A 13425-nucleotide genomic window follows, 5' to 3' on the forward strand; every position below is an offset into this window, starting at 1 on the left:
CGTGTTTTTATTGTGCAGTTGTGCTAAACATTATCAAAATGAGTGAAGAGGCAGTTGCTGGCCCATCTCGGAAGTCGCCAACAACCCCTACCGGTAGTTAGAAGGAAACCAGTATTTCGTAGCGATGCTCGCAAAATTATACTGCGTGTGATTGAATGCTGCCAAAGGGAAAGGGAGCAGAAGAAATTGCTTCACCCCATTTACAAATCGTCAGTGAGAGCTGCTACATACACAGGGCAAAGCATGTGTAGCATTGGAAGATTTAAACAGTTTTACAAGAATCATCCTGGCGTATCACCACAAACGCCTGGCAAGAAAAGGTGAGTTTCCTTTTTAGATATTTTGTTCGCGATCACTTTGAAGGGGCCCTCTATTTCGTCCTAATTGCCTTATATTTCATTTTTCCTTGCTACCGTATTGCTTTGTATGGAAACACCGCTGGTTACTGTATTATTTCGAAACTAATTCATACTACAGTACATTTCCAAATGGTTTGTGAGCGCATAGTAGACAAACATACATACATTCGTTTTTATATAAATAGATATTAATGTACATGACGATTTCAGTTTCGTTTATGAAAAACATTTAAAGCGAGTTTTACTTTCGAGCCTTTCGTCTGCTTTCGTGTAAGCATGACGCGCAATTTGTAGTGCCAACACTGAAACTGGTAGGCGTGCCTTGTCTCTCCCCCCCCCCCCCCCCCCAACGAGTCCCCTCACCTCCCCACGCCAGCCAATGCTTGCTTCCTCCTCTCCCCACACTCCCCTGACATCTCGGCCGTCTTACAGTTAACACACTGTACAACATAGATGTACGGCTTGTTATGGAGACAGGACATAAGGAATCCTCGAAGACGAGATTAAAGGAAAAAGTTTCAATTGGGACGAGTGTATAAAGAGAATGAACGAGACAAGGATACATTGGAAGATGCACTAAATGAGAATGAAAGGTTACAGGGGAAGGCCAAGGGAAAAGTGGCTAAAAGGAGAGGAAGAAAGAATCCGAGGGACTCGAGATGATGGGGAGGCTTGTGGCAGTCAGTGGCATTGCCGAGAAACGGTGGTGGTGGTGCTGGTGGTGGTAGTAGTAGTAGTAGTAGTAGTAGTAGTAGAAGAAGAAGAAGAAGATGGTGATGATGATCACTGCCATCAGTGGAAATATTTAATTGGGACAGGGACATTATAGGCTGTTATACATCGACACGTTCTTTGTCGTTTGAATTTAGTCAGTATATTCAGTCACTGGCAAGGAGCCCGGTTGCGGTAAAACAGAGTGCATACTCACGCAGGCGGTGCTGGATGCCGAGCGTCTTGTTCTCGGGGCTGTAGAAGGTGAGGATCTCGTGCTTGGTCTCCTGGATGAGCACGTTGAGCCAGACGGAGAGGTTGGTGCCGATCATGTGCATCAAGCCGAAGCGGGCGAGGGCGCGGTGCTTGTACACCTTCATCTGCTGCAGCAGCGAGTCCTGTCGCCGCCAAATAAAAGACTGCTCAGGCAACCGCAACAAGCAAGGCATGCACAATCTCTAGATCTCAGATTCTAACTACACTCTTGTAGTATATCAATAATAAAATTATGAAGTTTCCTCTAATTTACGTCTATGGTCACAAACGTTTTTTTAACAGATTACCGGTTTCGGTCCTTAATGACCATCATCAGATCTGTTTCATAAAAACAAAGTCCTAATGTACTGCAGCCATGACGAGGCCACCATGGCTAGAGTACATTAGGACTTTGTTTTTATGAAACAGATCTGATGATGGTCATTGAAGACCGAAACCGGTAATCTGTTAACAAAAAGTTTTTGACCATAGACGTAAATTAATGGAAATTTATTACATATACGGGTCACTGTTTTTTTCGCGACAATATTGTGAAAATAAAATGATTGGTTGTAAACCACGCGACTGTTTCGTTACCAACACAAAAGTATGCTGACAGAAAAATTATTTGCTTGAATTGCAGCGGGCAGTACGCGACATCATTAGTCGAGTTCAAAATGCGATAGCTGAAAGTTGTCAACTGTAAGCGCGAAGAACTCAACAGGTCACTCTTAAAAGGAATAAATCGATAAATGTAAAGGCAGTTTCGCGAGTATTCCAAATGCATAATTTAAGGCCTTTACTGTTCACAATATGCAATTGTAAAGAAGAGGTGACATTCAGCTCATGCAAATAGTTCTCGTGAAAACAAAACAGCGGATTTGGTACTTACTACTGCTCCGAAAGCTGTAGCACTGAATAAACACTTTGTGTGAATCTTCCTGTTGTAGGCTATGCCGTGTGATCAATCATCTCAAGTGACCATCTCATCATTCGGCAACATGATACAATGACACATTGGTCCAATACATAGATGTAGCGTGAAAGGCAAGCTAAATTTGTGGGGTTCAAGTACTCTTTGTTTTGTAGGAACACTCGTTTTAAGAGAGTATAAAAATGGGTCTTTCCCCGCTGAATGTCTATTTATAAGGGAAATCAGTGAAGTTTTCACAAGAATGTAACTTGTCTGACATGTAGTCTGCTCAGCAGAAATATCAAAGAAAAAGTTTTTGTTTATTCGATTCCTGGATTTGCAAGATAATATACAGGGTAGTCTACTGATCGTGACCGGGCCAAATATATCACGAAATAAGCGTCAAACGAAAAACTACAAAGAACGAAACTTGTCTACTTGAAGGGGGAAACGAGATGGCGCTATGGTTGGCCCGCTAGATGGCGCTGCCATAGGTCAAACGGATATCAACTGCGTTTTTTAAAAATAGGAACCCCCATTTATTATTACATATTCATGTAGTACGGAAAGAAATATGAATGTTTTAGTTGGACCACTTTTTCCGCTTTGTGATAGATGACGCTGTAATAGTCACAAACATATGGCTCACAATGTTGACATACCGGTAGTTAACAGGAATGTGATATTGTAAATACTGAAGAAATGTAGCTCATAAGAATCTGCAAGATACATAATTCCTTTCGGTAATATTCAGTAAAAGGTGGTGAACTATATGGCTGCGGAAAAGTGCAACGTGCTTTACAGACATATACGATCGAATTCATAAACATGATACTGCGATTTCGAAACGGCAATTTCCTTCTTGAAACTCACTACTGGCTAAATTTAGTTTCCTGATAAACTTTAGCATTCTTTCGTGATTGCATTACAATTGAATATTGGTAATTTTTTATTGATTTCAAGGCTATAGCCACTTATATAAGTCGAACGTGACGTGTAGAAATGTGCAATAATTTCATTAATATTCATTCTGTGATATTCGCACATCTTTCTCTACTGTTTTCTTTGAAATCGGACGTCTGCATTTCTCAAGTGCAGAAAACGATTTGAATGTCACTGTGACAACATACCCTAATGATACAAATGTGGGTTCTGAGATGAAGCAATTGTAAGTTCGAACAACAATATGTGTTCATAAGAGAGAGAAGTACAAGCGTGTGTTTACATACTAATGGCTTCCAGCATACAAATCTGTCCACTGTTTCTCATGTAGTGTTTACTTTGGAGGTTTCCAACATTCGCTTAGTGCGGTATTCACAGCTCGTACTTAACACGTAATGTCTAGAGGTAAATGTCTAAGCAATTAAGAAAATATTTTTCACCAATATTCACTATTGGGGTTAGCTAAAACGGTACTTAAAATATACGATACAGTTATGTAAAAGAAATACACTGCACAGAAGAAAGTGACATTTCTCCAGTAACGTGCATTCTGTCGTTCGCTCTGAGTTTAACATCTAATTTGAAACGGGGTGCATTAAAGGTGAAAAAAATACGTATGTAATCAATTCTTTTTGGGCAGAAGAGATGGACGTTGTAAGTCTGTTAAGATTACATGGAGAATATATACTGAAAGTGATTTATAATCGATAGTTGGGATTACGTTCTGTGACTTTTAATTAGATTAGTTGAAGAATGGCAGCAGCCACACACTTTTTGTATCACTTTACTTACGCCATGTCGTTTTTGCGGACTGCGTTCCGAAGATGAAGTTGCTCTGTGCAAAATCACAATTATCTTAGCTAACAGGTTTCCTGATGTGTAAATAAAATTTAAAACTCGGGGAACACATTAGCAAGAAAATTGTTATCTTGCACAGTGAAGCAGTAAATTTCGAAACACAATCGACAGAAACGAAGGATTAAGGAAGACATAAATGTATGTGTGAAGTTAGGCAAAAGCAGAAACTCATCTTAGCCTAAAAGAAGTCGTGTAGAAGGGCTGGTTGCTGTATTTACTCGTGTTATTTGCACTGCGCGCATCGAAGCGGGGTTGAGGCTGGAGTGGTCGCCTCCAGGGGACACCACTGGCCGTGGACTCACCTCGTTGTTGAGGAATATGAAGTACATCTGGATGAAGATGAAGGCCATCCGCGTCGCCGGGGTCAGCGCCAGCAGCACGTTATGGCACTTGGTGTTGCGCTCCAGCTCGAAGTACTGGCCGAACTCCAGCCCCGAGTAGATCATGCTGCCGATGCCGAACGCTGCGGGCACCAATGTCTCAGCTTCACCAAAGGCCACCAGCCAAATACGAAGGGGCTCGACAAGTAATGCTACACACTTTTTCCCGGCCAGTTTCGCTTAAAAAATACAGAATTTGTTGCGGAAAAAAGTGGCATATTACCCGCTTCAGCCCCTATAGTTTCATAAATTTTCGATAGGTGGCGACATAAACTTAAAAATGTCGTAGCAGGTGCATCCAGGCTTTCGACCATAAATATAATAGACTGGCCTTGAAGTCATTTTCGTGGCTCCAACATCTCTGGGCTGAAGTCACATGAGTGTTGGCAAAACATGGTTGTTTCGTGTTGCACTTATGGCTGTACTCAGCGTTTTGTCGGGGGGAAATGGCATTACATTTGACGTGTAGGTGTTTCTATGATAGTGCAGATGCGTTTATTGAAATCTGCTGAAGTGACTTTTACATGTTTTTTACAACTGAAATAGTGTTGAACGTGATGCCTGTAAAGTCAGACTCATATTACATTTTGGAAAGTGTCTGTGATAATTCGGTTTCAGAAGTAAGTATAACTGTTTCCTACTCATAGGTTGCCTAAGGATGAAAACCGAAGGCAGCTTTGGATACGGGCCCTGAATCGGAAAAACTTTAAGCCATCTGCCCATACGCGGCTTTTTATATATACAAGTGAGATTATAATAAGGTAAGAGCACCTATAGTCGGCAAGGAAGATAATTTTTTTCTACCCTCTAATACTACTACATAAATGTAGGCTCCAAAATTATTTTCTGATACGACCAAGTCTCACCTTTCATCTAAAATATTTTTTTAAACTGATAGTTTAAACTTTTGTAAAAATACTGGGAACTGAACCTTTGAAGTGCACCTAAAATTGATACTCTAAAATGGACCTGCTCCTAAAGTCGACAATTTTGGCAACTATAGTTGACTTAATTCCCATATCCCATTTTCTTTTATATGTCACTAGAGCTCAAAACGCGGCGAATCCAATGTTTAAAGTTTTGACACGAGCCCACTCTTACTGTTTAAAAGAATTTTAACGACATTTTACTTTAATTGATAGTTTATAGTAATTTCGTCCCGCTGCCCACAAGAGTGGCGTTCGATGTATTTGTTAGATTTTATAAATGGTACTGTGAACAAATCCAGGTCAAATGTAGTTCTGCCAGAATTATTCGCAAATAAAAAAGTAATTTCTGTTGGAAACGTTTGAGAGTCAATTGAGATATTTGGGTAAAATAGGATACATACATAGGATGGCAGACCGCTGATTTGAAATCCCGCCACGTTTTGCCAACAGTCACGTGGTTTATGATCGAGCCACACCAGCCCTATAGCTTCCGCACAGCAAGGCCAGTCTACTAGTATCTATCGTCGAAGATCCAGGCAGAGCGCTGACACTCAGTTCCTTTTGGCGGAAAACTGGAGCCTCGCTGATATTCATAGGCGCTTGCTGAATGTCTAAGGAGAGGTGGTAAAGTATAAAAGCACGATGAGTCGTTGGGCAAGAATCTGTCATCATCGCAACAAGGTCACAAACCTGTCCGATCTCACGCGAGCTGGGAGGCCATACACAGCTGTCACATCTGCAGTGAAGTAAAGTGCGGACACTCATTAGAGGTGATCGATGGGTCACAATCAGACACCTCGCTGCACAAATGGATGTGTGTGTTGGTAATGCTGACACACTCATCCACGAGTTGGGGTACTCAAAGGTGTGTGACCACAGGGTTTCTCGCCGCGTAACAGAAGATCATAACTAATGAAGCGGGAAGCAGAGGTGGTTAGTGACGCAGCAACACGTTGGCTCCATCGTCGACCAGTAGGGTGGTACCATGTGTGCATACAGGCCCTCCCAAGAAGATCGTCGCATTGAATGGAGATTATGTTGAAAACAGGGTTTTGTAGCCAAAAGAGTGGCGAATAATATGGTGTATTGGAATTTCGAATAAAACCAATCTGATTTCAGAAAAAAAACTTGTTCCATTACTTGCTGAACGTGCCTCGTACTTACTATAAGTGTTGAAGTGCCCAGCACACAGTGCTGGACTCGGTGGAACAATTCGAACAGTGAGACAAGTGATTTAGGAACTCATACAGGGAGGGCCAAATGCAGCTGGCCCGGAAATTGTTACATTCCCCTTAAGATAGGCAGAGAAACTTACATCATCCTCGCCTGGGTCAGATGTCGTATGTTGGGTTACGTATATGACAGAAAACAAAGAGTGTCAATAGGAAAGAGACGTGCATTGAGTTAACAGGCATCACCCAACTGGGAGGTAATAACATGTGGTATCCTCCAAGGTTCCATCTCAGGGTCCTTACTGTGTCGCCGGCTGGAGTGGCCGTGCGGTTCTAGGCGCTACAGTGTGGAACCGAGCGACCGCTAAGGTCGCAGGTTCGAATCCTTCCTCGGGCATGGATGAGTGTGATGTCCTTAGATTAGTTAGGTTTAATTAGTTCTAAGTTCTAGGTGACTGATGACCTCAGAAGTTAAGTTGCATAGTGCTCAGAGCCATTTGAACCTTACTGTGGCGTGTATGTATCAATAACCTTTCATCAGTAACGTTACCGGGCGCCAAGTTTCCTTCGTTTGGGGATGCAGTGAATAGTGAATCAAGTAACGAAGTGTAGTCTCAGAATGGTCGGCTAATAAAATTTTCTTGTACATTAATAAATGGTTCCTACCCAATTCTCTATCACCAAACCTCGAAAAAACATTCTATGTGCATTACAGAACTTGTAAAAGGTTTCGCGTCAGAATATGTCTAAGATATGACAAGCAGATGGAAGTTGACAGGTGGCTTTCTTAGAATTACGGCCTGATAATAAATTCAACTGGCAGGGCCATACCACAAAACTACTGAACCGCCAAAAAAATCTATTTGCTATGCGATGTTGCCAGACATAAGTGATATAAGAATAAAGAAGCTAGCGTACTATGCTTTATGTCATATGGGATTATTTTCTTCAGTAACTCGTCAAGCGGAACTAAAGTTTTCCGAGCCCAAAAAAGTGCAGTACAAATTATTTGAAGTGTAAACTCAAGAACGTCCTGCAGAGGGCTGTTTAAGGAACTAGGGACACTAACTACTGCTTCCTAATATCTTAATTTCTTAATAACATTTGTCATCTCTCTCTCTCTCTCTCTCTCTCTCTCTCTCTCTCTCTCTCTCTCTCTCTCTCTCTCTCTCTCTCGTTACGACGGCTGTTCACTAGGCACTAGCGGCATCGTTTTCTAGCCTTAAATTTAAATCATCATAGTTTTGTACGAAATACTTATGAATTTCATACAAAAGTCTTCCTCGTGAATCAGCGTAACTATTCCTGAAAAGCGGATCAAATTCCCTAAAGCAGCCGACCACGTGACCTAGCTTTCTGCTTTTCCTTGATTCAAACCTACATGTCGGTGTCATTCTTTGTGTGAGACGATGGAGAAGTCTGTCATAGAGTGTGCACGACAAAGAACTGTGGCAATGAGACCCAACAACGCCTCACAGTGCGTGCTAAGCCTCAGAAGAGGACTGCTGTAGGTCATGTGTGCTTTTTTCTTAGTTTTTTATTTTATTTGTTAGCCAGCCTCCAATAGATAATATATGTCTCTCTCTCCTCCCGCCCCGCCCCCCCCCCTCTCTCTCTCTCTCTCTCTCTCTCTCTCTCTCACACACACACACACACACACACAGAATTCGCATCCAATATTTACATTGGTAGCACACACGTTACTTACGTCACAATGTGCTCTCATCACTGCCATCAGATGTGTCACTTCAAACGTCGATTCCATATGGAACGCATAACATTGATACCTCCGAACTACTTTCCTGGTGTGTGCTGCTTACACAGCTGAAGTTATATGGAAATGATGGCAGTCACTTATTTAACGTTTTTATCTGAACTTTATTCGTGACCCCAAACAAAATAATCTACACCACTCAAGTCGTCTCGCTTTACATCCTTCGTGCTACCGGTGCGAGTCTGGGCTTAATGTAATACATTGAGGTGCCAGACTCATGGGATACCTCCTGACATCGTGTCGGACCTCCTTTTTCCCAACGCAGTGCAACAACTCGACATGGCATGGACTCAACAAGTCTTTGGAATTTCCCTTCAGAAATATTGAGCCGTACTGTCTCTACAGCTGTTAGTAATTGCGAAAGTGTTGCCGGTGCAGGATTTTGTGCACGAACCGATTATGTCCTATAAACGACCGATGGGATTCATGTCGGGTGGTGTAGATGGCCAAGTCATTCGCTCGAATAGTCGAGAATGATTTTCAAACGAATCGTGAATAATTGTGGCCCAGTGACATGGAGCGTTGCTGTTTGGGAACATGAAGTCCATGAATGTCTGCAAATGGTCACCAAATACACCGCATAACCAATTCCAGTCAATCATTGGCTCGACTGGACGAGAGGACCCAGTCGATGGCTCTGAGCACTATGGGGCTCAACTGCTGTGGTCATCAGCCCCCTAAAACTTAGAACTACTTAAACCTAACTAACCTCAGGACATCACACACATCCATGCCCGAGGCAGAATTCGAACCTGCGACCTTAGCAGTGGCGCGGTTCTAGACTGAAGCGCCTAGAACCGCTCGGCTACGCCGGCTGGCTCGAATTAGGAAAGAATAGGGAAGGAAACCGGCCGTGTCGTTTTTTTTTTTTTCAGAGGAAACGTGCCAGCATTCGCCTGAAGCGATTTAGACAAATAATGGAAAACCTAAATCAGGATGGCCGTACACGTGTTTGAACCGCTGTCTTCCCGAAAGCGATCAGGTGTTTAAGATATTCTCTACAACGGGGCCGGCCAAACGCAGCACAGTGTGCAGACGTGCGGAAGTGCTGCACATGTGCGCACGTGTGCGACAGCGACATCTGTTATTAGACATGCGTCCTCAATGAACGGCGGCGGCTCCACTTCCCTGTTTATGTGGTACAAGCAAGAGCGCAACATGCCCAGTCTCGTTTACCCCTGGCAAACGTAACCTTAACAGAGAAGTACTGATAAATGGCAGGTACGGTGAAAAAGCAAAGGACGGGAGACCTCTGTTCTCAGTCGTTTAAAAATGACTGGGAAGTGCAATTGTTTTTTGTAGCCGTTGGTGAAAACTCACAGTGTTTGCTATGCCGCCGAATAATACGCGGCCAGCGTAATTTTTCAATTGAAAGACACTACAATACATATCACAAAGACGAGTGTAGTGTACTCAAGAGTGAAGTACGGCAAGCAAATTTAAATGTGCTTAAGAAAATGGATGAGACACATCGACTCGATTGTCATTTCCCATGACCAGTGACAAACGTGTTTGGATTTATTCCTTTCATAATTAAAAATTATTGCTTACTAACTGTGCATTAGTGCCTCATTCTGCTCCATGTTACATTATTATTAGGAAACTTGGTCATTAAACCGATTGTTCCAATGTATACTTACATTTAGTTTTTTTTTTTTTTTAATGTGTGAAGGGCTACGCTCAGCTGAAATCGATAAAACGTCACATTCATCTAACTGTCTCTTATTATGCAGATTTCAGACGGAGCTGATGAAAGATGTAGCAATAATGGTATTGAAACAACAGGTCATCATCGAGAGGTCTGCGGTTATCATTCAGTTCAGAGGGCATCGAGAATTAGTTATAGGAAACCTTGCATTAGTTTAAAGTTATTTGAAACCATGAATAATGTTCGTTGGAAGTCGCTAAGTGCTCTCTTTCTCAAATACTAGATCAAAAACATTACTCGTATTTACGTGCCGTCAGTCAAGCTGCCTTAATAAAAACCCACGGTTGTTAACTGTATTACTTGTCTTACTGGGTTAAACTGTTAACATAAAAGTAGACGTCTCAATGAGTAGACTGTCACAGTATTTTAAATGTTTAATACGCGAAATACCTTCTCATGGTTGGCATGCAAGCTGTGTACAGAGCACTAGAATGCGCCGGTACAGAGCATCCCAGCAAATGGATAAAGCGACGTCTGTGGGTAGAAACATGCACTACATGAACGCTGACGACTGCGGCGTGCACGCTGTGACCCGGAAGTTGCACATGTGCAGCAGCACCGCACGCGTGCAGAATTTCAGGCCGGCTCTGCTCTACAACGTTTTGAGCAAAAGAATAGAGTTTGTCATTCTAGAAACATCCCCCAGGCTATGGCTAAGCCATGTCTCCGCAATATCCAATCTTCCAGGAGTGCTAGTTCTGCAACGTTCGCGGGAGAGCTTCTGTGAAGTTTGGAAGGTAGGAGACGAGGTTCTGGCGGAAGTAAAGCTGTGAGGACGGGGCGTGAGTCGTGCTTGGGTAGCTCAGTTGGTAGAGCACTTGCCCGCGAAAGGCATAGGTCCCGAGTTCGAGTCTCAGTCCGGCACACAGTTTTAATCTGCCAGGAAGTTTCAGTGTTTCCAAAGTTTGTCCTTGAGCACCTGATTTCCGAACAAAAACGAAGAGGTATTGAGACCTGCCGCAAAATTGGACAATTTTCTTTTTAAAAAAAATCGTTATGGGTGAAGAGACTTGATGTTATCAATACGATAAAGTGAAGAAATTCACACAAAGCGGCATGCCGTGACGACATAATCGAAATTCAAAAACCGTGATGTGCGGATGGCGCAATATCCCAGAATATCTCAGAGAAGGAATTCCTGGGAGTTTCGTGCTGTTGGTGATCGTTCTGTGAATTGTTTTCAAGTGAGCGGAGACTACGTGTAACACTTTCAGCATCAAAACCACCATTTCTTGTTAAGTTGGTCTCGAAACATTTTGGGCTGACGGTGTATACTACCATTTACAACCGAAGATGTGAATGAATGTGACGCTGCAACTCGATGCGGTACGGTAGGGAGCAATCTTTCCACTCGAAAAATTTTTGTGGGCTAAATGAAAGAAAGTTACCACTGCGGCGTGAAAAACCTCTCCTGGTTTACGGAAATGAAAAAAAGACAATCGCGGAAAGTGCGATTTCTATAAACAGACTGTGTGTCTGCCTTCTCTTGCCGTAAAATTTCAAATCTATTTTCATTCCCTGACATGTACAAGGAATTCGGAATATTTTTCTTGTCTCTCCTCTGAAAGAAACATCTGAAATGTACACTTTACGCTTGAAGAAATATGCATTATGCGAACAAACGCCGTTAAATATTTGCGTGAATTCGCGTCCATCTTTATCGGGGAAAAGCCACCTGCTCCTGCATTTTCTCGCCCCTTATCGGCTCGCCCCCCTCACCTGAGCAGAGCCGCGCGTTTTCTCCTCGCAGGCAGGCAGGCAGCCAGGCTGTTCCAGCCACCTCGGCGCTATCGACTTTCCCCGCCCTCCTCTTCGGAAGCGTCTTTCACCGGGCAATAGACTATTTTCTCGGCAGACTTGTGCTCATCAGAGAGCTATTCAGGCTCGTTCAAGGCGGAGTGCCTCATCTTCCCCTCCCATTTACCGAGTCTGAATAGAGCATCGGGAGCGCCCGGGGAAGTCCCCGAAACTGCTGTTTTCACAAAAGCTGCGAAAGAGTTTGAATCTCGCCCGAGCCGCTTTTACACTTCCAAAGCGCTTTGCTCTCTCGGACGTGTTGTGCCTTTCACAGCCTATGCAAAACTGACAAGAATTTTTTCCGACTTGGTAAATGAAAAGACGACGAGGAAAACATTAGATTAGTTTTGAAAATTCAACGTACTGCACAATAAATACATTAATGGACATTAAAATTGCTACACCAGGAAGATGACTTGCTACAGACGCGACATTTAACAGACAGGAAGAAGATGGTGTGATATGCAAATTATTAGCTTTTCACAGCTTTCACACAAGGTTGGCGCCGGTGCTGACTTGAGGAGAGTTTCCAACCGACTTCTCATACACAAACACCACTTGACCGGCGTTGCCTGGTGAAATGACGTTATGATGCCACGTGTAAGGGGGAGAAATGCGTACCATCACGTTTCCGACTTTCATAAAGGTCGGATTGTAGCCTATCGCGATTGCGGTTTATCGTATCGCGACATTTCTGCTCGTGTTGGTCGAGATCCAATGACTGTAAGCAGAATATGGAATCAGTGGGTGCAGGAGGGTAATACGGAACGCCGTGCTGGATCCCAACGGTCTCGTATCACTAGCAGTCGAGATGACAGGCATCTTATCCGCATGGCTGTAACGGATCGTGCAGAAACGTCTCGATCCCCGAGTCAACAGATGGGGACGTTTGCAAGAGAACAACAATCTGCACGAACAGTTCGACGACGTTTGCAGCAGCATGGATTACCAGCTCGGAGACCGTGGCTGCGGTTACCCTTGACGCTGCATCACAGACAGGAGCGCCAGCGATGGTGTACTCAACGACCAACCTGGGTGCACGAATGGCAAAACGTCATTTTCTCGGATGAATCAAGGTTCTGTTTACGACATCATGATGATCGCATCCATGTTTGGCGACATTGCGGTGAAGGCACATTGGAAGCGAGTATTCGTCATCGCCACACTAGCGTATCACCTGGCGTGATGCTATGGGGTGCCATTGGTTACACGTCTAGGTCACCTCTTGTTCGCACTGACGGCACATTGAACAGTGGACGTTACATTTCAGATGTGTTACGACCCCTGACTCTACCCTTCATTCGATCCCAGCGAAACCCTACATTTCAGCAGGATAATGCACGTCCGCATGTTACAGGTCCTGTACGGGCCTTTCTGGATACAGAAAATGTTAGACTGCTGCCCTGGTCAGCACATTCTCCAGATCTCTCACCAATGGAAATCGTCTGGTCAATGGTGGGTGAGCAACTATCTCGTCACAATACGCCAGTCACTACTCTTGATGAACCGTGGTATCGTATTCAAGTTGCATGGGCAGCTGTGCCTGTACACGCCATCCAAGCTCTGTTTGACTCAATGCCCAGGCGTATCAAGGCCGTTATTACGGCCAGAGGTGGTTGTTCTGGGT

The 13425-nt window shown here is 43.6% G+C and overlaps 1 protein-coding gene across 6 annotated transcripts in view; it reads right to left on the minus strand.

Annotated features, from left to right (window-relative positions):
• The window catches only part of LOC126355846 (proton channel OtopLc-like), a 510363-nt gene that overhangs the window by 72240 nt on the left and 424698 nt on the right, over positions 1-13425 (minus strand). For all 6 annotated transcript variants that reach the window (XM_050006307.1, XM_050006306.1, XM_050006310.1 and 3 more), the window contains 2 exons: positions 4341-4501; positions 1288-1468 (listed from right to left, as the gene is read on the minus strand). In XM_050006307.1, the coding sequence (XP_049862264.1) occupies positions 1288-1468; positions 4341-4501 (342 nt within the window). The remainder of the gene's footprint in view (positions 1-1287; positions 1469-4340; positions 4502-13425) is intronic.

The sequence above is a fragment of the Schistocerca gregaria genome, chromosome 3 (genome assembly GCF_023897955.1).
Source record: "Schistocerca gregaria isolate iqSchGreg1 chromosome 3, iqSchGreg1.2, whole genome shotgun sequence".
Classification (NCBI taxonomy): Eukaryota; Metazoa; Arthropoda; class Insecta; order Orthoptera; family Acrididae; genus Schistocerca; species Schistocerca gregaria.